Raw genomic sequence first — 26983 nt, 5'->3', positions numbered from 1 at the left:
GACAGGAAGACATCGCGATGCTGCAGACAACGGTGACGGCTCCACACAGCGGCGCTGCTGCTGAGACAGAGAGGAAGCTGATCGGTGCTGCAGGGAGTGAGGAAAGGTGAGTATAAACGCTTATTTTTTTTTTCTGTGCCACAGGATACAAGCCATATACCAGGATGGGGGTATTTTATGAGCAGGATGGGGGTATATTATGAGCAGGATGGATGGGGGTATATTATGAGCAGTATGGGGGTATATGAGCAGGATGGGGTATATGAGCAGGATGGGGGGTATATAGCAGGATGGGGGTTTATGAGCAGGATGGGGGTATATGAGCAGGATGGATAGGGGTATATGAGCAGGATGGGGTATATGAGCAGGATGGGGGTATATGAGCAGGATGGGGGTATATGAGCAGGATGGATGGGGGTGTATCTCTGATACAAAGGCCTCACTGGTGCTGTATTTTCCTAAGTAAATTCTTTGCTATTATCTAGGCTGTGATAAAGACTCTCCTTAGGAGAATACAGCAGCAGTAAGGCCTTTGTATCTGAGTGTTTGGTGCCCCCTGCCCTAATAGCCAGGCTGTAATAAAGACTCTCCTTAGGCTGTGTGCCCACCATCAGTGTTTGCAGCGTTTTGGATGTAGCTTGCTTCAGCTGCGTCCAAAACGCTGCAATGTACAGTACAAGCAAAGTGGATGGGATTTGTAGAAATCCTGTGCCCACTGTGCGTGCATGTAAAAACATTAAAATTAATACATCTAGTTACCAAACATTTTATAGTAGGACATATTATATGTTTTCACAGTTGTGTCTATATTGGAAGGGCATAGCTTATTGATAAAGTTTTTATAAGGAATAAATAATAAGGTATCTGTATTAAGTATGGATAGATGCTGACATAGCATGGTACATATATATATATATATATATATATATATATATATATATCCTTCCATCTGGAAGCTTCTAGTGATTATGTCATGTGTAACTGTGTTCAGCTGAAATACTCTATATGGATTGGACAGTTGTCATATAACACACGGTGGGAGGGGGTGGCTGCTCACTCCTGCTCCGAGAGTCAATCCACACATGTCGAAGCTGATCCATCCCATCCATCCAGCCTCTAAGAAGCATGTCTGTCTGTTCCTTTGATCCTGCATTCACCCAAGACGAAGCAAGATATGGTTGTTCTCTCAGGAACTCAAGAAAGACTAACTGAACTCTTTTATGTAAGCTAATGAAGTATATTTTTTTTCCTTTTCTGTAACTGAACTGCAACTTTATAATTTAGCAATCATATTTATCAGATATAAACTACATTTATTTTTTATACATTTTGTCATCAATGTTTTTTTAAATGAACTTTGAACTTTGCTAAGCCACACACGATACTCTTTAGACGTGTCTCTGGAGGAGAAAGGATAAGTCAGTCCATAAGAAGTGCTACAAGTGCTGATTATAAGTCAAGGTAAGACAATGAATTTAAATTCTTTTTCTGAACAAAGTAAGCATTTAGAGAAGTCTAGTTTAGTGAATTTATGGTTAGACTTGTATGCTGAGTGTGAAATGGCAAATTCACGAGTAAATTCTAAGGTATTTTTTAACAAAGAAAAAGAGAAGTTTAGAAATTTATTGCATTTAGTTCAGGAATTCCATAAGTCAGTGTTAGAGACATCCAAAGATTGCTTAGAACCTGAAATGTCAGTAGGTGATATTGTGAATTCTAACTGTAATCAAGATGGCCATAGACATGTGCCATGTCTTCGGGACTTTGGAGAAGAAGCAGGAAATGACATAGAGAAGTCAGAAGGGGGAGGAGCCAGAGTAGAAGACGTGCAAAAAGTTGTAAGAAAAGGAAATGACAAAGCGGAGCTAGAAGGGGGAGGAGTCAGAGAGCATGGCGGAGATCAGTTTCTAAAAATAGAACAGACTAAGTTAGAACTTAAACTAAGAAAAAATTTATTGGACTTATGCAAATTAATTCCCGCATACGATCCTAAAATACATGTATGCAGAAATTCCGAATATTTGAAAGTTCCGTTGAAAAATTAAATTTAACTGACAGTGAGAAGACTCAGATATTTGATATGTGGATACCCCAGCATTTCTTTAGACAGCTGGTATTAAAAAAGTCTTCTGACAATGAGACATTTGATTGTTCAAGTGATAATGATATCATAAGGCTGAAAAATCTCATCTTCTGTGCAAGGAATCAAGCGAATCCAGATTATGAGATGTTGAAGGAATTACAAATTGAACAGAATGAAAGTATGTTCTCATTTATGTCTGTTTTTGAGCGTTTATATAGGACGGTCATTCCAAATGTCAGACTGAATGGAATGATCCATTTATTCATCAAGAAATTTAATTTCCTTGATAATGCAGCCTGTACGGTGGCATTAAAGAAAAAGTCCCTATTTGAATGTACGACATTTATCGATTTTGTTAGAAATCACCAAAGTCAATCAAAACAGAAATTAATTAATTCTGAAAAACCAACACGAAAAAGGGAGAGATTAAGTGAAAAACCAACAGTGTCTCCCAGATCCAAATATTTCTGTGACAAAATGTATGGAATTCGCAGGATATTGCATGTAAATTATAAGTCATATACCCCCCCTCTTTCCTTGTCACCTTCAATGAAAGAGAAAATTGTCACAAAATCTGATACCGACAATATCAGACAAGCGATTTTTAAAAGCCCTGAAAGACAGAAACAGGTGTCTTGTGCAAATCCTCTCCCCTTGTCACTATTGAAAGAAAAAATGTCATCCAGAGAATTTGACAGCCAGCGACAGCTGGGTGGTTTTTCGGAGAGAGACATTTTTTCTCAGTTAATGAAAAAAATTGAGTTACAAAATAATTTCAATTCCAATGTTTTGGAAATTACTGTAATAGATCGGATCTTGCAAAAATTGAGGTTTGGGTTTTAGCTGGATAAAGGGGATTTCTGGGTAAATTAATTTTATTGTTTGATATTTATTATTATTCATATACAGTGTATCCATGTAATACATACCTTCTATGGATTTGTATATATATATATATATATATATATATATATATATATATATATATATAAAAAGGGTAGTGATAGTAAAAACAAAGTCATATCTTCATTTAGTTATGATAGTCTAAAATGTTATAAATTAATAATTTGATCTTGGTATATGAATAATAATATTTAAAATTTAATAATAAGGAAAAGTATAACTTATTTTAAGTGTTTCATTTTTATCATAAATATGATAATAATTTTATTCTTTTATTTCCCTCAGAATTTATCAGTAAAGCAGATTGATGAAGTATTAACTTTTTATTTATAAATTTGTTCTTATCCTCAATCAGGTAACATATATCTTATTGTGTAAGGCTAATCGCGAAAGCATAATTAATAATAATTATTATTTTCTCAGGTACCAATTGCCAGAGGACCATTAGTTTAACATTTCTTTTATGAATATATATCTTCCTTAGAGTTATTAGAAATGTAATCTGAGTTTTGGAGTGGAGTAATTAAAACTGCTTGCTGTTTTGGAATGGAATGTTCTTTGCACGTAACCAGAGCATGTGACACTTGAATTACTAAAGCTAATAATAAATGTCTGTCTGTCCTGTGGTCAAATGTACAGTAGGTGACTATCAAAGGTACCTGTCACTCATGAGTATATGGAATGAATAAAATTATTCATATTAGTATCATATATTTTGAAATGCGCATAGAAAAATTGGAAAAAAAGGGATATGTGTCTGTCAATGTTTCTATGTGGATGTATATGTTAAAGAACCATGACAGTCTTGTGTACATAGATGTGTCTATGAATGATTGAGTGTCTGAGCAGCTGTCAACGTCAGTTACTTGCCCAAGGTCTTTGAAGCTTCCAAAGAAAAAAAAAAAAAAGGGAAAACATTTTTTTTACTTCAAGGTTATAATATGTATGTATATTATTTAGAATAAATAAGTTATAGTACATAAGTATAAATAATGAAGGAATTTATACAGAATATATCTTATTCATAGACATATTTCTTTAGTATAGAGATGTTAGGAGCCTTATTAAAGGTTTATTCTGAAGAATTACATTCTAGAATAAGGTTTTAACGTTTTGATTTTCATACAGGTTTGTGTTACTTACTTCTTTTACTGATACACAAATTGGTAATCATTTTTCTTTTCAAATATGGAAGTAATATTTATAATATGGTCTTGAAGATATACAACATAAATTTTAATTTAATTTAATCTTGACATATTAATTTTTATAACATCATATTTCATGATATTGAAAGGAAAAGGTTGGGTTTTAATTACATATTTATATTTGATAAATATATGTGTCTACAGAATACTTTAATAATTAATACTTCAAGTACAAAGGAAGAACTGGGAATAAAAAAAAAATATATATATATTTGAAGTATATCATAATGCATTTATATAACATAAGTGTTATATACATTGAAGGCCTTATTTTTATTTCAATTTTATTTTTATTCTGATTTTCATTTTTCCTTTTATTCCTAATTTTTATATTGATTATTTTTATTCAATATTCAAATTTTTAATCAAAATTTAAATTCTACAATTTTTTTATTTTTCCTTCTAATTTTAATATCTCAATTGAGGAAACACTTCAATATTTAGTTAAGTAATATCTAATATAAGAATATTACTTTATTAAATATGAATCTTATTAAAAGGGAAAGTTCCAATTTTTGGAAGAAAAGAACACTTCATTCATCACTGTATTCAATTATTTACTTCCTAGTAATACATTATTCTTATATTAGTATATTAACACAATAAGGATGAAATATTGGTTATAGTTGCACATTTTCTTATATAGTAGGTTATTTAATAAATATTAGACAAATCAAATAAACTAAATTAGAGTATAAAGATGGAAGATCGAGGTACATCTAGGTTTACCTTCCTATATTTACAAATAATATATATATTATATTTTTTTTAAATCAATAATAATTTATAATGGGTATTATTGTGTTTTGATGGAATCATCCAGTCTTTTCTAAAAGGTTATTTGCTCTGGTTTATAATTTTACAAATGATCTAACTAAATAAGCCACATTGTTGCCTTTCATATTTATAATATGGTACATGTTATAGGTACACATTATATTATTTCATATTTTATATTACATTTTGGTTACATTCAACACATTGCCATCTATGGGTTTGGAAAGGTAATTACACCAATGAAAAAATGGTCATTACATGAGAATACTATTGTCTATACCATTATGCAGTATTATTTTATCATTCTAAGTATCAATTATATTAATACTTCTACTATGATAATAATAATGACATGGTATTATAGTATTAGAGTTATACACTGTGACATTTATTAGTGATAGTATCATTACCACATTTGGTATCTAGTTTAGGGAATGAATCAGTCTTCAATCAAGATTACAGAAGATAAAAGACTTTTAGTAATTTTTTAAAGTCAAGAGGGATTCCACAAAAGGTTTAAAAGGCTGAAACTCAACGGTCCAAAAGGTAACGTCTCAAATAAGACTGTGTTACATACAATACACTTACCACTGCGGGACCTCAGAAACACAGTGATCTTATGGTGCCAGGTTGGACAACTCTAACACATGATCTGTGCTTAAGACCTCACTACAGTTACTAAGGAGAGCAATAACGTGTTAAAGTTAACCCCTGTCGTGTTGACCAAGAATGTCTTAACATCTGTTCCAGGATTTGACAACAGGCAGCGCGGAGGATAAAGGTGACTAATGTAAATTACACTGCACAGACATCAAAGACTTATGCTATTCTTCTACACTCATGAACTGTGGTTTACCAACATTGGCTATGGACTTTGCAATAAAGAATAAAGTTTATGGACTTGATCTAACGATGATAAACGCAATATGAGACTGTATTAAATTGGTAACCATTCATCTTTTATCAAAGGCTTTAATTCTAAGAGACTGTGTTTATGCCAGATTACATCGGAGATAAGAAGACATCAACCCAGAGGACATCATATGGTGACCGGATTTGTTTTGCATCTTTTTAGGTTTAGGAAAGTATAATTATATATTTTATATGATTATCAGTCACGGCCTACCATAACATGAATCCACATTATTATATTATTGAACATACAACATGAATAATGCAGATTGAGTATTATTCATCATTATTATTGATATTAATCCATTATCGCCAAATAAGGAAAGAAGGTCTGTTATTTTAATGATGTATTAATTCATTTTCGGGGTTTCATTAATAATAATAATAATAATAATAATAATAATTCACCCGCTTCAAGGGGGAATTGTAAAAAACATTAAAATTAATACATCTAGTTATCAAACATTTTATAGTAGGACATATTATATGTTTTCACAGTTTTGTCTATATTGGAAGGGCATAGCTTATTGATAAAGTTTTTATAAGGAATAAATAATAAGGTATCTGTATTAAGTATGGATAGATGGTGACATAGCATGGTACATATATATATATATATATATATATATATATATATATATATATATATATATATATATATATATATATATATCCTTCCATCTAGAAGCTTCTAGTGATTATGTCATGTGTAACTGTGTTCAGCTGAAATACCCTATATGGATTGGACAGTTGTCATTGACACACGGTGGGAGGGGGTGGCTGCTCACTCCTGCTCCGAGAGTCAATCCACACATGTCGAAGCTGATCCATCCCATCCATCCAGCCTCTAAGAAGCATGTCTGTCTGTTCCTTTGATCCTGCATTCACCCAAGACGAAGCAAGATATGGTTGTTCTCTCAGGAACTCAAGAAAGACTAATTGAACTCTTTTACGTAAGCTAATGAAGTATATATTTTTTCCTTTTCTGTAACTGAACTGCAACTTTATTATTTAGCAATCATTTTTATCAGATATAAACTACATTTATTTTTTATACATTTTGTAGTCCATTTTTCATGCGTCTTATCGCGTATTTGAAGAAAAATATATTTAAGAGTATATTTTTAACAGTGCACGGCCCGCAGCAATAACTGACCTGCGGTGCGGCTTTCCGAGGCCGCAGTATGTCAGTTATTTGCTGTGGAGTCGCATAGGGAGAACACAAGCAGGAGACCGCAGCGCACCGAACCCTGATCGTGGGCAGGGGCAGCTGCGTTCTCCTGCGGAGGAGACTTGTGGCCCTACAGGTCACGATGCCCATCCGTTACAGATTGGAAGATAAATAGAAATCTGTTAGCGGATCTGTCCTCCATAGACTCCCATGTTAAAGAAAACTTATCCTGCAGAAATCATTTTTCCCAACGGCTGATTACAGGATGTGTGGACTCAGCCTAATTCTGCCTTATGTGGCATGTCTTGTTCACAACCCTCCTCCGCTCTCATAAAGAACAACCATCAGTATAAATCTCATCTTAAAACGCCATGCATGGCCTGGCCCCGATCTCCTGACCTGCATCTCCATATATGCTCTGAGACTGCTGAGGTCAGGTCAGGAGACCCATGGCCAGGCCATGCACTGCGGCCCAAATGCAGACTGGTTTTCACTGACTGCTGAATGAGCCTTAAAGTGAATCTGTCAGCAGGTTTTTTCTCCCCCATCTGAGAGCAGCATAATGTAGAGACACATACCCTGATTCCAGTGATGTGTCACTTACTGGGCTGTTTGCTATCATTGTGATAAAATCCATGTTTTCTCTGCTGCAGATCGAGCAGTTATACAGAGCTCATAAATATGCTGGACTACTTGCAGCATGCCAAGTAGTCCTGCAATGATAATCTCCTGCTGATTAACCAGTGATGTTATCAAAACTACACTAAGCAGCCCAATAAGTGACAATCGCTGGAATCAGGATCTCTTCCCCTATGTTATGCTGCGCTCAGATTAGGTGTTAAAAACCTGGTGACAGATTCCATTTGAAGGGTTTGTCAGGTCTAAATCCACAAGTCTGCATTATCAGAATTTGGTTTCAATTAGTTTAAAAACTGTATGTGACACATTCCCTTAAAGAAAAAAAAATAGATAAACCAAAAATATATATATAACAAAAAAGTTAGATATAAAAAAAAAAAAAAGTTAGAGCAGAGTAGGGCCCTGCCAAAAGACTCCACCTTGTCGTGGAGGCAGGCTTACAAAAATCTGATGGCCAATACAAAATCTGATGGCTGCGTGTGTGACACGGTGTTCAGTGTGAAGGGTTAATGTGTGATTGGTGAGGCTGAAGTGCAGAAGTGAAGTTTTCCAAGAGTGGCGGTGGGACTGTGGAAGATTCATGGGGTGGAGGCGGAGCTGGGGTGGAGCCTCAAGGGGCCCCGAAATTTTGCCAGTATGGGGCCACGAAATTCCTAGTGGCAGCCCTGCTTGCATGGGTGTTTTGAGGATTAATAAAGTGGTATAAGAGGGTATATATACACGTTGTGCACACACAACACCGCTACATACATGTCATGCACACACGGCTCTGTTACATACACAGCTCCATTCCGTAGATATCGTACACACATGGCACAGTTCTGTACACATCGTACACATGCGGCTCTGCTCCATATACGTCATACACAAATTTTCAGCAACTTGTGATCAAGACCGATCAGGTCCAAACGTTTTTCTTCTAAAGTCGCTCAATAAATCTTCTCCTCACCTAAACTTATCAACAAAGAATTCAATTTAGCAAAGCAAGCATTGTTGACCTTAGGGAGATCAACATATCCACTGCGGAGACACCATCACGTGTTTCTCAACGCAGTGATTCTAGAGCATTGCCCCCTGGGAAGTATGCAAATAAGAAAGCCGCGGAGACACCATCACGTGTTCCCTAAGGTCAACAATGCTTGCTTAAGTAGTCTTATACTAGGCATTGCCCCCACTAGCCAGATTCCTACTCCACACTGATGAGGGGCAAATACCCCGAAACGGCTGTCTGTGGATGGATACCATGTTTGGTATAGGTGGTCTCCTTGACTGGAGACTGCCCTTCCCGTGGTTGTTCCTTCCCGGTGAAAGACCTGGCTAGTTTCCTGCCAGCGTTGAAAAACACGTGATGGTGTCTCCGCGGCTTTCTTATTTTCAATTTAGCAAAGACTGAAATAAGAGTGTGAAGGGGTCACATACATGCGTAACAGGGGTCACATACATACGCAACAGGGGTCACATACATACGCAACAGGGGTTTACTATAACCATTCACTGACACCGCGCCTCATCCAGTGTGTGCACGCCAATATAGGACTACACTGAGGAGCTGATCATGTGACCCCTGACTCCTCCCCTCCATGTGACATCATCACAGGTCCTGTAAGCACAGAGCAGCCATATATCTAGTGTGCGGCTCTGCAGGTGGAGGTGTGTGGAGATTCCCCATTACTGGGACAGGCGGCATTAACCCCTTCAGCTTTGAGACTTTATTGGAGTTTTCCTCTCGCTGATTTCTATGAATCGTGAGGTTTTTTTTCCTTTTCCTCTGATAGATACAAATGCCCCAACTATGAGAGGCCGAAAGTGAGGAAACCTGTCTGCCCTCAGTCCTCAGCCCCTTTCTCCCCTCGGTCCTCTGCCCCTTTCTGCCCTCAGTCCTCGGCCCCTTTCTGCCCTCGGTCCTCTGCCCCTTTCTGCCCTCGGTCATCGGCCCCTTCCTGCCCTCAGTCCTTGGCCCCTTTCTGACCTCGTCCCTCGTCCCCTTTCTGCCCTCGGTCCTCGGCTCCTTTCTTCCCTCGCTCCTCGGCCCCTTTCTGCCCTCACACAGTATAATGTTCCCCCAGAATGTTCTCATTCTATGTTTTCCCTTATTATCTCCAGTAATTGTATTATTACAGTGGATTGTTTATGATGTTACATCGTCATCTTCTCCCCATTCAGGTCCCTACAATATCGGATCCTCTCAGTGGAGATCATCTATAGAAGAGAATTTTCCTGATTGACCCATCAAGGATGGAAAAGGAGAGGGATAAGATGGTGGAGAGGACATTACACCTCACCCTAGAGATCCTCTTCCGGCTTACTGGAGAGGTGAGAGATTCTGATGACGTCACATTACATCATTCTTATCTATGGGAATAACAGATGGACAGAACTGGAGAGGTGAGGACTCTGGAAATGTCTGGAGTGAGATTTATTACTGTGTCTCTCCATAACCAGGATTACACAGTAGTGAAGAAGACCTCTAGTGAGCGCTGTCAGGCCCCTGTGTCTGAGGGATGGGGAAGACCCCTGAGCCCAATCACGGGGCCTCCACCTCACCCCCCGATACATGAGGACATCAATGACCAGAAGATCCTAGAACTCACCTACAAGATGATTGAGCTGCTGACTGGAGAGGTGACACTGCTGGGAATGCTGGGACATTATACAGTAACGCTATGAAGGGATCGGGGGTGACGGTATCATTGTATGTGTCAGGTTCCTATAAGGTGTCAGGACGTCACCGTCTATTTCTCCATGGAGGAGTGGGAGTATTTAGAAGGACACAAAGATCTGTACAAGGACGTCATGATGGAGTTTCCCCAGTCCCTCACATCACCAGGTAATAGACAGGACTAAATACACACGGCCTATAATTATCTGTATGTAAGGAATGAATTCAGTCCCTGTATGTGTCTCCTCCAGGTCTATCCAGTAAGAGGACAACACCAGAGAGATGTCCCCGTCCTCTTCTCCCACAGGACTGTAACCAAGAAGACCCCGATGTTCCTCAGGATCATCAGGTAGATGGAGAGAAGGTGCCATGAAATCTCCCTATGATGTGTACACGGCTGTGAAGGTCTTGTGCTCAGTCTTGTTTTATCCTCCAGTATTATATGTGTTATACTTGTGTAATGAGAACGGTGAAGGTGGCAGGATTAGGAGAGATAAGAGCTTCGATGATTCCTTTTAGTTCTCGTTTACACTACTGTATTTTCAGTGCTGTCCATAAAATAACACAACGTCTCGTCCTCAGACCATTGTTATTGGATGTGGCAGTGCAGATGGGGATTTTTCTTTCTCACTGACTGAATCTGCGTGTGAGAATAATCCCAGCATCCTCTAGTGCCTTCTGTAAATCGGAGGAGACTCGTCCATTCAGGTCTGTGTCTGCACAAACCATCAGATTCCCACCAGCTCCACCATATAGCAGACATTGTGTTACGGATACATTGCAGTTCTGTAATGGAGGAAGCTGTAAATGGTCTTGTAAATGATTAATAGCGGCTGTAAATACCGGATTTTATATGGATGACAAATAAGAAAAGACTTGTCCTAGTTTTCTGGATGAAGCTGTGATGATTCTTTATCCAGCCGTGTGATCCTGGCATTAGAGGCCGTTACATCCCGGGAAGAGATAATTTATCTACAAAGTGTAAAATCTTTCCCTTCCCTGAATATTTTTGCCTGCGGTCACATCCCGTCTGTCGGTATAACGGGCTCCGCACCACAAAACTTACATCCAACTCATCAATTCTGTTGGGTTTTTCTAAGTCACGTTTTTTATCTTCTTGTATTAATTAATGTTTTTTGTTCCAGATTCTTCATATTGGTTCAAGTGGATCATGAATTTTGTGCACAATAGAAACGCTTTGTATTTTTCCCTTTGACCTGTGTTTTTGACTTTTTAGTGCAAAAAGTTTCATGTTTTCCTAAATTTTGACAAATTTGCACCAAAATATTTGGGCTACATAAAATATCTCTGGTGTGGACTGGAGAACATTTCTGACAAAATTTACTAGTTTTTAGGTTGAAGGTAGACATACCGTTCCTTGAAAAACTATTCACACCCGATGACCTTTTCCACATTTTTTCAGATTACACAAACAAATAGATTTTATTGGGGTTTTATGTCATACCAACACAAAGTAGCAAACATTTGTAAATATTTTAAGAAATATAACTCTGAAAATTGTGATATGCATTAGTATTCAGCCCCTGAGTGAATACTTTGCAGGAGCTCCTTTCACTACAATTACTGCTGCCAATCTCTTGGGGATGTGTCTACCAGCTTTGCACATCTAGAGGTGACATTTTTGCCCTTTTTACTTTATAAAACCGCTCTATCTCAGGTAAATTGGATGAATTGCATCTGTGAAGCAATTTTCAATTCTTATGTTTTGCTTTTAAAAATATCCATTATTCTATAAAGACCAAATTTGTGGAGTTTATGACTTATAGTTGTCCTGTGGACAGATCTTCCCCCTGAGCTCTGGATCCCTCCTGCTTTTCTACTGACCATAGGCCTCTTGGCTGCTTCTCTATAATTAGTGATCTCCTTGCTTGGGATGTCAGTTTAGGTGGACGGCCATGTCTTTGTCGTTGTGCAGTTGTGCTATATGTGACAACTAAGCATCTGGAGATTTGTGTGAGGGGTGAACTGTTCTTAATTAGGCCAGATCTTTTGTTTCTTTGCCAAATCAAGAGAAGTTAGCCATTGTTTAATATCAGACTGACTGGAGCCCTATTGCCTGTTAAATGTTGATTGCCTCAGCCTCTTTGACTATGTCAGTTAGAGCAATATTATGTAGTAGAATTGAACTTAACCAATGAGAGAACAGCCATCTCCCACCAATCCTGTAAGATACAGTACTCTGAAATGAGAACTGAGGGTATAAAAAGGGCTTTGCTCCTGTTTCCACATTCATTTTGCAGGACTTCAGCCTAAAATCCACATTTTCAGCTGGAGGATCACAGATGTGCTTCACTGCTCAATGCTGAGCCCACAATTGTGCCTGGAGAACCCAGGTTAGGATCATTCAGTTGCCTGGCTATATGCTGTATCTTGCTGTGCTCAGTCAGCTTTCTAAGCTTGCCGCTATCTCCTCTCTGTGGGTGCTCATCAAAAGCGAGGTGCTGCTGACTGGGATAGTTAGCCCAGGAAACCCCGAAATCGCAATGATTCTAATTCCATGCGAGCCAACGGTTGGGAGAGACTCTGTCGCTTGTACCATCTTGTGATCTTGCTGGAAATGTACAATACGTGTTTGCCTGTTGGTGAACCAGTAACATCTTACCAAGGTGTGGTTCCCTCATCCTGTGTTGTCAAAGAAGTGTTCTGCCCACAAGGAAGGAGTGCGGGCGTTCAGTGGGATGAGCCCTGGTCCGAGCAGTCTTTCTGAAGACAGCCTGGCCAGAGGACGACTGTACCCACTGACCCTCATGTCTCCACATTATACTCCTGCCATTTTTGGATGATTGATTGAAAAGTGCTTAGTGAGATGTTCAGAGCTTTTGCTATTTTTTTTTTTATAACCAAACCCTGCTTTACTCTTCTCCACAAATTTATACCTGACTTGTCTGGTGGGTTCCTTGGTATTCAAGATGCTGTTTGATCCCTAATGTTCTCAAACAAAACTTGTGAAACCTTCACAAAACAGCTGTAGTTATACTGAGAATAAATGATACAGGTGACTCAGGTTACTAATTATGTGACCTCTGCAGGCAATTGGTCCCTCAGGGGCATCATACTACAAGGGACTGAATACAAATACACGTCACAATATTCAGATTTATATTTTTAAAATATTTAGCAAACCATCTATTATTTCCTTTACACTTCACAAATACTTGTTACTTAATGCTGGTATATTACATAAAATCCTAATAAAATACATTTACATTTGTGGGTGTAATGTAAAAATAAGTGCAACGTTCCCAGGGTGTGAATACTTTTACAAGGAGCAAAATTCCTCCATGACTCTAAATATATCAGACTAGTTCCCTGGATCAATGTCCCATCACAAAATCTAGTACTGACAACCTGCCATAATATACTTTTTACAGAAGGCATCCAAGCCCGCCTTGAATTTTGTAGTCTATCAACATTTATCACATCATGTGTCGGAGAGTTCCATATTCTCACTGCTCTTACAGTAGAGAATCCCCATTTGTGATTATGACTGAACCTCCTTGTCATCATTGCAGGCCTCAGTTGTAAAAAGCTCATTAGAAATATCTCAGTAATGCCCCTGATATACTTGTACATTGTAATAAAATCGCCCCGTAGCCTTTGTGTTTCCAAAATAAATAACCCCAAGCTTGCTAACCTGTCCTCCTATTGCAGACCTTCCATTCCTTTAATGGTCGCTCTTCTCTGCACCCGCTCTAGTTCAGTTATGTCCTCCTCATTCACTGGAGCCCGAAATTGTGCAGTGTGGCTGCACTAGTGACTTGTATAGAGGCAAAACTGTTCTTTTCCGGAGCATCTGTGCCTCGTTCACTACATCCTATTATCTGCCTTGGCAGCAGCTTCCTGGCACTGGTTGGTTTTCCTGTCCACCCACGTCTTTTTCAGTGTCATTATTATGCAGTAATTTTGCAAATATTTAAAAAACAATTGCAGTTTAAAAATCAGCCCAAAAAATCTGGAAAACTAAAAACCTGCAAACAGATGAATATTATAAAATAGTCATGTGCCATACATATCAAGTAAAAGCCGCTTCTTAATATTATTGGATCAAGAATCTTCATTTCGGTTCCTGCAGCCCCAAAACCATGAATTGTCTTCTCCTTCATGCCATACATGTTAGCGTTATTTCTGTGGCCAGTGATCGGATATAAAGTCTCCAGTAATTATATTACTATACAGGATTCTTTATGATGTTACATCGTCATCTTCTCCCCATTCAGGTCCCTACAATATCGAATCCTCTCAGTGGACATCTTCTATATAAGAGAATTCTCCTAATTACCCCATCAAGGATGGATATGGACAGGGACAAGATGGTGGAGAGGATATTACACCTCACCCTAGAGATCCTCTTCCGGCTTACTGGAGAGGTGAGAGATTCTGATGATGTCACATTACATCATTCTTATCTATGGGGATAACAGATGGACAGAACTGGAGAGGTGAGGACTCTGGAAATGTCTGGAGTGAGATTTCTTACTGTGTCTCTCCATAACCAGGATTACACAGTACTGAAGAAGACCTCTAGTGAGCGCTGTCAGGCCCCTGTGTCTGAGGGATGGGGAAGATCCCTGAGCCCAATCACGGGGCCTCCACCTCACCCCCCGATACATGAGGACATCAATGACCAGAAGATCCTAGAACTCACCTACAAGATGATTGAGCTGCTGACTGGAGAGGTGACACTGCTGGGAATGCTGGGACATTATACAGTAACGCTATGAAGGGATCGGGGGTGACGGTATCATTGTATGTGTCAGGTTCCTATAAGGTGTCAGGACGTCACCGTCTATTTCTCCATGGAGGAGTGGGAGTATTTAGAAGGACACAAAGATCTGTACAAGGACGTCATGATGGAGGTTCCCCAGCCCCTCACATCACCAGGTAATAGACAGGACTAAATACACACGGCCTATAATTATCTGTATGTAAGGAATGAATTCAGTCCCTGTATGTGTCTCCGCCAGTTCTATCCAGTAAGAGGACAACACCAGAGAGATGTCCCCGTCCTCTTCTCCCACAGGACTGTAAACAAGAAGACCCCGATGTTCCTCAGGATGTGTCTCCTCCAGCTCTATCCAGTAAGAGATATCTACTCATGTACTTGCTGCACTAATTTTGTGTTTACATTTTTAGGCTTTCTGCTCTGTTTTTTTTCAGCTGTATTTTCTTTGCTTCTGCTTCTTCTGCTGTTTGTTTCTAGTGTCTTCTCTATGTTGTTATGAAGGCAACTCAAATAAATGCAGAGGGTTCATGAATACCCTGTTTCCCTGAAAATAAGACCTACCCTGAAAATAAGCCATAGCATGATTTTATGGGATTAAAAATAAGTTTTAGTTACAGTCAGGGCCCGCGTTGGGAGGTGTCAAACTGCACAATTTATCAAGAACCCCAGTCTCTTAGGGTCCCCATCAGTTGTATTCTGAGGTTGATTGTTTAAGGACCTTTGATGACTTCAAAGTCATGTGACATGATGTAACCAAAGGTCTCTTATTTGGAGGAGTCTAAACTGAACAGGACACAGGCTGGCATGCAGGACTGGCATCAGGTGAATGGGAGAGCAAACTGGGCAGTTTCATAGGGCCCCCATTCTTTTAGGGGCCTCAGTGTTTATATGCCAATTATAGGACTGCTTAAGGACCTTTTTGACATCATGGCATGTGACCAAAGGTCTCTTATTTGCAGGAGTCTACAGCTGAAAAGGAGACGAGATGGTGTGTGTGTGTGTGTGTGTTAACCAGCTTTGACAAAATAGGCAGAGCTTGGCCAGAACAAGGGGTTGATGCCACCGCGTCTTTACATCTTAATAAACTGCAGTGTTCCCTATGCCAGAAATCTCACTACAGTGCCTGATGTCATTTTTCAGTGTACAGTAACAATCTTGATGAATTGGGGCCCTGATGTTTATCTTCATAGACCGCAAGACCCTGCTACGGTTATAAAGCCTAAGGATAGGTCATCAATGTTACACACCTGGACAACCCATTTAAATATCCGGCATCGGTCTCTAACAGAGGCGTCTCTTAGCCTTTTAAACTTGCATGTCCATTTTTGACAGCATCATCAAAATGGAACTCACACATACCAACTCCTGTCTGCGCCCTGTGATGCGATTGCGGGACGCTGAAGAGTTACTAAGTTCCCCATCACTGCTGTATTGTTACTCTTCTCAAGCTGAAAATAGAAAGTTAATTACAACTAGAGATGAGCGAGTACTGTAATATTCGTAATCGCTATAATCGTAACGAGTATTTTGTAATATTCGTGTATTCGTTCTGAATAGTGAGTACAGTGCAAGTCAATGGGAAATGCGAATAATTTTCTGCTGGACCCAACAAAGAGGTCTGGGGGCCTGAGGAAAAGGATGAAAGGGATGGGAAAGTAATGAAACTGAATGGGGAGAGCCTGGAGGATATGCCTGCATACATTTCTGACTCACATGTGGTTTCTGGGAACAAGGATGTCACAGTATTACGCCACTTTTACAGATGCACAAGAACACCTAACCTAAATTGCATTTTACAGGCCAGAAAGGTTGATAAACAGTTTTTCCTGCATAATCAATTGTATATAAGGCTAAATAAACCAGAGAAAACAAAAGTCCCCTTTAACTTTTATTCACATGTAGTGTTTTTTACTTTTTTTTCTTTTATAATTGGGAGGGGCCTGACATACATTTTGTAGGTCCCTGTGCCATATATAATTTCTAGTTAGCTATTCTCAAGTACTTTACAAGGCCACCTAGAACACGTTTATTGGTATCTTGATCATTCACTTGAGAGGTCTCAAGTGGTCCTGTAACATACAGTGCAGACCAAAAGTTTGGACACACCTTCTCATTCAAAGAGTTTTGTTTATTTCATGACTCTGAAAATTGTAGATTCACATTGAAGGCATCAAAACTATGAATTAACACATGTGGAATTAAATACTTAATAAAAAAGTGTGAAACAACTGAAAATATGTCTTATATTCTAGGTTCTTCAAAGTAGCCACCTTTTTGCTTTTATTACTGCTTTGCACACTCTTGGCATTCTCTTGATGAGCTTCAAGAGGTAGTCACCAGAAATTGTTTTCCAACAGTCTTGAAGGAGTTCCCAGAGATGCTTAGCACTTGTTGGCCCTTTTGCCTTCATCTCGATTGGGTTCAGGTCTGGTGACTGTGGAGGCCAGGTCATCTGGTGTAGCACCCCATCACTCTCCTTCTTAGTCAAATAGCCTTTAAGCAGCCTGGAGGTGTGTTTGGGGTCATTGTCCTATCCAATCTACAATTTTCAGAGTCATGAAAATAAAGAAAACTCTTTGAATGAGAAAGTGTGTCCGAAATTTTGGTCTGTACGGTACGTCTTGGAGGGACTCCTGTACATTTGGGCGGTCCCTCACTCATTGAGACTCAGATGATGGAATACATATTCCATAGCAGTTTACAATGTGCCCATTGTAGCGTTGGGCTTTACCCTCCTCCTTCATTTCATTCTGCGGCCCTCAATTCAGGTTTTCAGAGGGCCTGCAGTTGTCAAGAAAGCTGAGTTTGGTGAGGGCCCTGAGGTGGCCCAGTAACATACTTTTGGGAGGGACTGTGCTCACTTATACATTTAGGTAGTCCCTCCCCCATTGAGACTCATATGATGGAATACATATTCCATAGCAGTTTACAATGTGCCTATTGTGGCACTGGGCTTTACCATCCTCCTCAAATTTGCCGGTCTGGAATGGGAACGTGTGTAAGCTAGAAGAGCGAGAGCAGATACTGTCTTGGATGGCAGACAACAAGGTTTCTTTGCATTTTTCAAGCAGCAACAAATCTTCCATGACCACACAGTCTACTGTGGATACACAGAAGGGTGGCCCATCCAATCTTCAACCTGGTTCTCCTTCCTCCCCCCATCATCAGTCACATGAGACATATTACCCCTAGCTTGGCCACTCTGAGGATCTGTTTTGTACATATCCTTTGGTTGGCTCTGGCCTCTCACCGTGCAGCATTGAAGAGTGACGGGAGAAGGTGGCGTGCGTTGATGCGCAAGTATTTGAGGACCTACAGCCAGAAGAAAGCCACTTTGAGGAACTTGATTTACTGTCTCCAGAGGTGGAGGCTGCTGATGATAAGACACAGTTTCCATCAGGTCCGCCTACAATCTCAACTGTGAAGGAAAATGAGATGGAAGATGAGGTGGTCGATGATGAGTCCACTGATCCAACCAGGACCGTTGACATGCATAACCAGCACAGCAACACAAAGGAAGATGGATATGTCCACCAACACAGGCACCAAGGGGTAGTGGTTTGCCCAGAGTGAGAACTTGGTCAACTGTTCCGAACTGCACCCCCACTGTGGACCAAATCAGGGCAAGGAGGCCTTCAGCCGCTGTCTGGAAGTTTTTTTTCTGAAAGTCCTTCAGAGAAAAACATTGTAATCTGTAGCATCTGCCATCCAAGTTGAGCAGAGGCCAGGGCAAAGGCAACCTGAGCACCACCAGTGTGCAGACCCACATGGCAGCCAAGCACCCCAGTAATAATAATAATAATAATATTTTTTCCTATAGCGTCAACATATTCTGCAGCGCAATTCAGAGGCACATATCTAAGCAGGTAACAGTTATGAAAAATACAATAATTATAGCAAAAAACAAAAAAAGACAACCCTGCTGATGAGAGCTTACATCTACAATGAAGTGGTAGAAGAGACAAGGTACAGGTGCTCATTTCCAATGACAAGCCAGCCATCTCAAAGAAATGGATGATAGATAAAGGTTGCCTGAACCAGTCAGACAATCTTTGAGATACTTTTGGGTGGAGTTTGATAGCGAGTTATGTTGTGAGAAGTCGTGGATGGACTATTAGGAGTGTGATAGGCCACCCTAAAAAACTGCGTTTTTAGAAAACGTCTGAAGCTGAGTAAGTTGTGGTTTGTCCTGGTTTCTTGGGTCTGAGCATTCCAGAGGATTAGTGCAATTCGGGAGAGGTCTTGGATCTGGGAGTGTGAGGTTTGGATTAGTGTGGATGTTAGTCAAAAATTGTTTGCGGAGCATAGAGAACGGGTAGGGTGATAGACAGAGAGGAGGGTGGAGATGTAGGGGGGTGCCGCACTGTGGAGAGCTTTATGGGTGAGAACAAGCAGTTTGAATTGGATCCTGTGATATATGGACAGCCAGTGCAATGACTGGCACAGAACAGAAGCATCTGAGTAGCGGTTAGCCAGGTAGGTGACCCTGGCTGCAGCATGAAGGATGGACTGTAGAGGAGTCTAGTTGGGGGAAGACCGATTAATAGAGAATTGCAGTAGTCAAGGCAGGAGTGAATCAGGGCCACAGTATGGGTTTTTGTAGTTTCCATGGTAAGAAAGGAGCGGATTTTAGAGATGTGCTTGAGTTGCAAGCGACAGGAGCGGCCAAGAGATTGTCTGTAGGAGGTGAAGGAGAGATCGGTGTTGAGCATAACCCCCAGACAGTGAGTCTGCTGCCTAGGAGTTATCGTGGTGCCACACACAGAGAGGGGAGGTTAGAAGATGGAGGGAATAGAAGTAGTTCAGTTTTGGAAAGTGAAGTTTCAAATAATAAGCAGAAATGACATTGGAAACTGCAGACAGACAGTAGGTGGGCAGAACACCAGGGTACTAAATTTGTGTCTGCGGGTCAAACCACTGCCATGTCACCTGTGCTACGTCCTTCACAATCTGCTGTCCAGGAAGCAGGCACTCATACATCCTGTCCACAATCTGTGATTGCACAGACACAGTAAACATTAACCACATCCAATTCCTTGTCCCAGCAAAGTGTCCAGTTGTCCGTGCCTGAGAGCTTTGAAAAGAAGCGTAAATACCCAGCCACGCACCCACAGGTACAAAACCTAAACTCACACATTGCCAAATATCTAGCCATGGAGTTGTTGCCTTTTAGGTTTGTGGGAACGCAGTGTTTCCGTGATCTCTAGGCTGTGGCTGCCCCAAGATACAGTGTTCCCAGCCCCCACTATTTTGCCCGGTGTGCCGTCCCTTCGTTACACAAGTACGTGTATAAATAATCTCAACCGTGCTCTGACCAACGCCGTAACCGGGAAGGTCCACCTAACAACAAACACGTAGACAAGTTGTTGTGGACACGAATGATAAATATCTGTCATGGCACACTGGGTGAACCTGGTGGAGGCTGGGATAGAGTCGCAAACTGTAACATCACACATTCTACACATGCCAAGAATAGCGAGCCCAACTTCTACCAGTGTTTCCGCCTCATCATATGCCACTTCCTATCTCCCCTTCTCCTGCTCCTGCTCCTCATGTACTGTACTATTCTGCGAATAGTAACGAATACACTCGCTCATCACTAATTACAACAATCAGTAAACGCTGTAAAGAGAAAAATTGATGAAAATGCCAGATGTGCTTTTTATGGTCACTACTCCTCCCTGATCAGTCGCGCAGCAGCAGGAACTGGGGAATGGATCAGATACAGGTGAATTGTCACATAGGAACTAATAATTATTTATTACATGTGGCTTTAATTATTTTATTTTTGTCTTTGAAAAAAACAACCTCTTTGAAATTGTCTATGTTGTGGATCAATGTAACAAGGAGATTTTGCAGGTTTGGCGAACTGTTATGGCGGTGTCAGGATCTGTTGAAACTACACTTTGCCTGCTAACTTCTCTGATGTCTGTGTTGCAGCGCAGGGAGACTCAGGCGTCTAACTACAGACTTAAGTAGGCTAGCAAGAGTTAATCTCTGCTGGGCTGCTTGTTAATGTCTTTGATTACATGCTGTAGGGGAGCCAGTATCATTCGCTCCCCTCCTGTATATGCTGGCTGGACTATTTCATTAATGCCCTTTATAGTTTACCTATACTGGTCTGGTGAGGTGTTGTGATCCAGACTTACGGATAGTTGTTGTGCATTATTACTATGAGCTGTTGTGGTGTTAACCCTTGTTGTCTTTTTGCTCCTGCTTTTCTCCTTAGTCTCTCACTGTTTTTTTCTGTGAGCTTGCAGTGTGTCTGAATTTTGTTTTTTCCATCTGTCTTAATCTATTTCCATTATACTCCTGCCCCTTCCTTCACTGGGGGATAACAGATTAGATCTGGTCAGGAGAATAGTAAGGCACAAGACTAGAGTTGAGCGCGGTTCGTGGTTCGAATGATTTTGGGGGGTGTTCTAGATCGAACTAGAACTCGAGCTTTTTGCTAAAAGCTCGATAGCTCGAGTTCCGTTCGAGAACGGTTCTAGCAGCAAAAAGCCAAGTTAATTAATAGCTGGCTTTTCGCTGTAATAGTGTAAGTCACTCTGTGACTCACACTATTATGAAATTTCAACATATAGTGTGCGGGGACAACGCGTTCAGATCACTACTGCTGGGATAATGGCGATCGCCATTTTTTTTTTCTTTTTTTTCTGTTCTTCCTTCCCTAAGCGCGCGCGTAGTGGGGCGGGCCAGCATGTCAGCCAATCCCAGACACACACACAGCTAAGTGGACTTTTTGCCAGAGAAGCAATGGCATGTGTCATAGGATGTCCATGTCACATGTCCCTGCATTATAAATACGGGCATCTGACTGTCAGGACACCATTATCTGCCTTCTGCTTCTGGGTGACAGTCACCGCAGACGCATCGCCTGTCGCCGATCCTGCTGTGTACGCTCTACACACAGCGCTATAAAGAATAGGGATGGAAGTTTCTTTCAGCCCTTTTAAGGGCTAATTACAGCTGGCTCAGAGCCATAGGTGACAGTCAGGTCCGTGGAAACAGTTTTTAACAGCTACAGATAAGAGTGTCTGTGTAGCTAAGCTCATGGACTTCCTTGCTGCATTTCACCATTAGGAGGGATAGAAAGTGAGGCTTCCTTTCCTCTACACTGACCCACAACCCGGCCACTGTACCCTCCTGCCCTTTTTAGCAAAGCCATTTTAATTGCAGAGTGCTGCCAGTTAGTGCCATCCAAAGAGTGGCTGCTGTCCTCCATTATTGTGGCACTTGTGCCACGCATGTCCCAGCACCTCTGCATTCTCCCCTCCTGCACATTTTTGCAAAGCCATTTTAATTGAAAAGAGTGCTGCCAGTTAGTGGCATCCAAAAAGTGGCTGTTGGACTTCATTAGTGTCCCACTGTTGCCAAGCTATTTCTATCACCTCTGCATTGCACCCTCAAACGCATTGTTACTAAGCCATTATAATAGCAAACACTGAGGAAACTTAGTGGCATCCTAAAAGTGGCTGTTGGACTTCATTAGTGTCCCACTGGTGCCAAGCTATTTCTATCACCTCTGCATTGCACCCTCAAACGCATTGTTACTAAGCCATTATAATAGCAAACACTGAGGAAACTTAGTGGCATCCTAAAAGTGGCTGTTGGACTTCATTAGTGTCCCACTGGTGCCAAGCTATTTCCAGCACCTCTGCATTGCACCCTCAAACTCATTTTTACTAAGCTATTAGAATAGCAAACTGTGCTGCCAGTTTAAGGGCCATAGTTGCATTGTCGGGGATAGTTATTGTTGTTTATTCTGCTGTCAATAAAGGTAGACCACCGCTGCAATCTACACCACCTCTCAATTTTTACTACCACATTTTAAGTGCACAATCTTGTCTCAATCAAAATGAGTGGCAAAATGACAGATGCTGGTGGAAAGGTGAACAGGCGTGTTGGAAAAGGAAAAAAGTTTGTGTCCGTGGGGAAGGTGGCAAAGCTCCATTAACATCTGCTGAAGATAGGCCATCTACCAGCAAAAGTCAGATGTCTACTACTTTCCGTGGACAATCCGATGTGCTCCCTTTTTTACGTACACGAAGAACTGGAACAAAGGTAGATGTTGCCCAAAAAAGAAAATGCTTGAATGGATCTCAAGTAGTCGAACAAGTGCCCTCTCCTCCACCTCAACTACCGCATCCAAAAATCACCAGTCCTCTGAGTTGTCATCCCAATCACACTTGCTTTCTCCCAGCTCTCAAGTCTCCATCCGCCCTGCACAGTATGGTGGAACAGAGATGACTGAGTCTGCAGAGCTGTTCAGTCACACTATAGCCTGGGAATCAGAGGTCTGCTCCCAAGCTACAGTGAGTACAGACCAGGAAATGGTCTGCAGTGATGCCCAGAACCTTTGTGACTCATATTCAGGCCGTGAGGAACAAATTTCTGAGCATAATGTTGATCCTTCTTCACAAACTGTAACACCTGTTATAGACAATGAGGAACATACTGATGACGATGAGACGCAGATACCAGATTGGGATGACAACTTAAATATTCGTTCAGGGCAGGAAGAGGCTCGGTCTGAGGGTGAGGGGAGTGCAAACACAACAATTGATGAGGAAGTTCTAGATCCCACCTACTGTCAACCCACAGTCAGGCACTCGAGGAGGTCAACAGAGGCGGTGGAGGAGGATGCAACTGACGACGAAGTTACCTTGCGCCTTCCTGGACAGAGGAGGAGTACTGGTAGCACATCTACAACTGCATCCTCAGCCACCACTCTGCCTCTGAGCACTAGTCGGGGGGGCTCAGCAGGTCGCATGCCCTCTAAGCCTTGCCTAACCTGGTCCTTTTCTGACCTTGCAAGGGATCGCCCAAATCATGTGATCTGTAAAATTTGTCGGGAATCTGTTAGTAGAGGCCAAAACATCAGCAGTTTGACAACTTCTTCCATGAATCGTCACATGAATAAATATCATATGTCCCAGTGGGAAGCTCACCGTGCTGCAATGCGGCCTAGCGGAGCGGACCATCCACCGCCTGCCCCTTCCAGTGCATCCGGGCGCTCTTCATCTTCTAGGACTGTGGGGACAGCTGTCACACCTGGTTTTCCACACACAACTTCCACCACAGTAACCGCAACAGGCAGTTTGCTTGGTAGGTTGTCAGTTGGTTTGGAAGGGGAAACAAGTGCATGTGTACAGCTCTCTCAGACATCGATAGCACCAACGTTTGATGAAGGCAACATCATGTCTACGCCTGCACTTTCCTCACAAACCTGCATTTTTCCAGGGACACCCTACTCAACACCGTCTACACACAGCAGCCAGATCTCTGTCCCTCAGATGTGGACATATAAAAGGCCATTTTCTGCGACCCATGACAAAGCTAAGAGGTTGACTTTATCCCTCTGTAAGCTCTTGGCTACCGAAATGCTGCCTTTCTGCCTGGTGGACACACAGGATTTTAGAGACCTTATGTCTGTCGCTGTGCCCCAGTACCAGATGCCCAGTCGCCACTACTTCTCTAAGAAAGGTGTGCCTGCGCTACACCAGCATATCGCACACAACATCACCGCTTCCTTGAGAAACTCTGTGTGTGAACGGGTGGATTTCACCACCGATACTTGGACCAGTAAGCATGGACAGGGACGTTACATGTCGCTGACTGGGCACTGGGTAACTATGGTGATAGATGGTGAAGGGTCTGCTGCACAAGTCTTGCCGTCCCCACGACTTGTGTGTCAATCCTCTGTCTGTCCAAGTTCCGCCACTGCTTCTGCCTCCTCAACCTTGTCTGGGTCCTCCACCTCCGCCCCAAACCTGCCTGGTCAGGCCACCAGCGTTGTAACTGCGCAGAAGGAATCATGCACCCCTCATTACTATGCTGGCAGCAGAGCGCAATGGCATCAGGCGGTCTTTATCTTGAAATGTCTTGAAAATAAGAGTTACACAGCGGCTGAGTTGTGGGCAGCTCTGGAGACTGAGTTTGGTAAATGGTTGTCTCCACTCAACCTGTAGCCTGGTAAGGCCGTGTGTGACAATGCTGCAAACCTGGGTGCGGCCCTTCACCTGGGCAAGGTGACACACGTGCCTTGTATGGCTCACGTGTTGAACCTTGTTGAGAGATAGACAAGGCACTCCCAAATGCTTTGCATGAAAATTTATTTATGTGCTTTAGAACGTTTTCGGTCCTATTTGGACCTTCATCAGTAGCACATATGTAGTGAATAAGGTGCACATGGGCTGTCAGGCGCGGATTCCACCGCTGCATGGGGGCAGCCCCCATGCAGCGGTGGAATCCACGCCTGACAGCCCATGTGCACCTTATTCACTACATATGTGCTACTGATGAAGGTCCAAATAGGACCGAAAACGTTCTAAAGCACATAAATAAATTTTCATGCAAAGCATTTTGGGAGTGCCTTGTCTATCTCTCACTTTATGGCTTTGGAACCTAAAGTGCACCCCAATATCTTGTTGTCACACGGACAGGAGGTGCCATCCCCTTTTTTCGTCGTGTTGAACCTTGTTGTCCAGCAATTTTTAACACACTATCCCGGCCTAGATGGCCTTCTGAACAGGGCACGAAAACTGTCTACTCACTACCGCCGTTCAACCACCGCAGCTGAGCAACTTGCATCGCTCCAGAAGTCTTTCGGCCTGCCGGTTCATCGCCTGAAATGCGATGTGCCGACACGCTGGAATTAGACTCTCCACATGTTACAGCGACTGTGGCAGCACTGCCAAGCCCTGGTGCAATACGTTATGACGTATAGCCTGGGCCAACAAGATGCAGAGGTGGGGAAGATCACCATGATGGAGTGGTCACAGATCAAGGACCTATTCACCCTTCTGCACAGTTTTGACATGGCGACGAATATGTTTAGCGCTGACAATGCCATTATCAGCATGACAATTCCAGTCATTTACATGCTGGAGCACACGCTAAACACTATTCGGACTCAGGGGGTGGGACAACAGGAAGGGGAGGAACTACAGGAGGATTCATATGCGCAAGAGACAACAACATCACCAAGGTCCAGATGTTCATCATCACCAAGGCGGCAGGCATGGGACCATGGGGGACAGGGATCAACAAGGGCGCATGGTAGCAGGCGAAATGTTGAGGAAGGTGCAGGAGAACATGAAGAAATGGAGGACGAACTGTACATGGACATGGAAGACTCAGCGGATGAGGGAGACCTTGGTCAAACACCTTGCGGTGTTTTGCATGATTTTAGAAGGGCATGCCATGCCTATATCTGTGTCTCGTCCTCCTATTCCTCGTCAAGCTATTTTGTTTTCGCATGAGAATTTGTTCTTGTCACTTTCCCATGTGTTTGTGTTGTGTTGTGAGTTGTTTGTCACCTTTTGGACACCTTTGAGGGTGTTTTCTAGGTGTTTTTATGTGTTTGTGATTACCTCCCATTGTTTCCTATGGGGTTCGAGTGGTTCGCCGAACCGGTTCGCCGAACCGACCGCGAACCAGACCTCGGTTCGTCGAACCGAACTCGAGCAGAACCACGGCCGCTTCGCTCATCTCTACACAAGACTCTGGCATCTCCACTTTCAGGGGTAATTCAGAGGTTAGGGATAGCCTAAGGTCTCCTAGCATGAGCGACAGTATAGGAGCCCCCTGTCCCTTGTTATCCCGCAGTAACATTGTGATAGTCACTCAGATTATTTACTGTTTGACATTTAAGAGAACTGTTGCTACTGGAGGGATATCTTGGAGACAGGATTGGGCGGTCCGAATTAACGAAGATGTAACTCTTAGATCTCGAAATTGGAAAACAGATTCAGAATACATTTATTTCTAATTTAATTTCTGATGTTATGGCTTAAAAAATGTTCAAAATAATATTAAATAATAATAACATTGTGTTTATTTTTAGCAGATGACTGTATCGGGAGTTCAGATGGACCTATAA

At 41.7% G+C, this 26983-nt stretch overlaps 2 protein-coding genes across 2 annotated transcripts in view; both read left to right on the top strand.

Annotated features, from left to right (window-relative positions):
• The window catches only part of LOC142259155 (uncharacterized), a 118875-nt gene that overhangs the window by 37390 nt on the left and 54502 nt on the right, over positions 1 to 26983 (top strand). The gene's annotated exons all lie outside the window — the stretch shown is intronic.
• On the top strand, positions 1470 to 26983 carry LOC142259176 (uncharacterized). Its single transcript, XM_075331680.1, has 6 exons — positions 1470 to 1586; positions 10397 to 10520; positions 10604 to 10701; positions 14591 to 14740; positions 14870 to 15049; positions 26948 to 26983. Exons 1-6 carry the CDS (start codon positions 1470 to 1472, stop codon positions 26981 to 26983), a joined length of 705 nt encoding a protein of 234 aa, XP_075187795.1.

Source organism: Anomaloglossus baeobatrachus, assembly GCF_048569485.1.
Source record: "Anomaloglossus baeobatrachus isolate aAnoBae1 chromosome 5 unlocalized genomic scaffold, aAnoBae1.hap1 SUPER_5_unloc_3, whole genome shotgun sequence".
Classification (NCBI taxonomy): Eukaryota; Metazoa; Chordata; class Amphibia; order Anura; family Aromobatidae; genus Anomaloglossus; species Anomaloglossus baeobatrachus.
The sequence above is the reverse complement of the archived record's forward strand: the minus strand, read 5'-3'. Positions and strand labels throughout refer to the sequence as shown.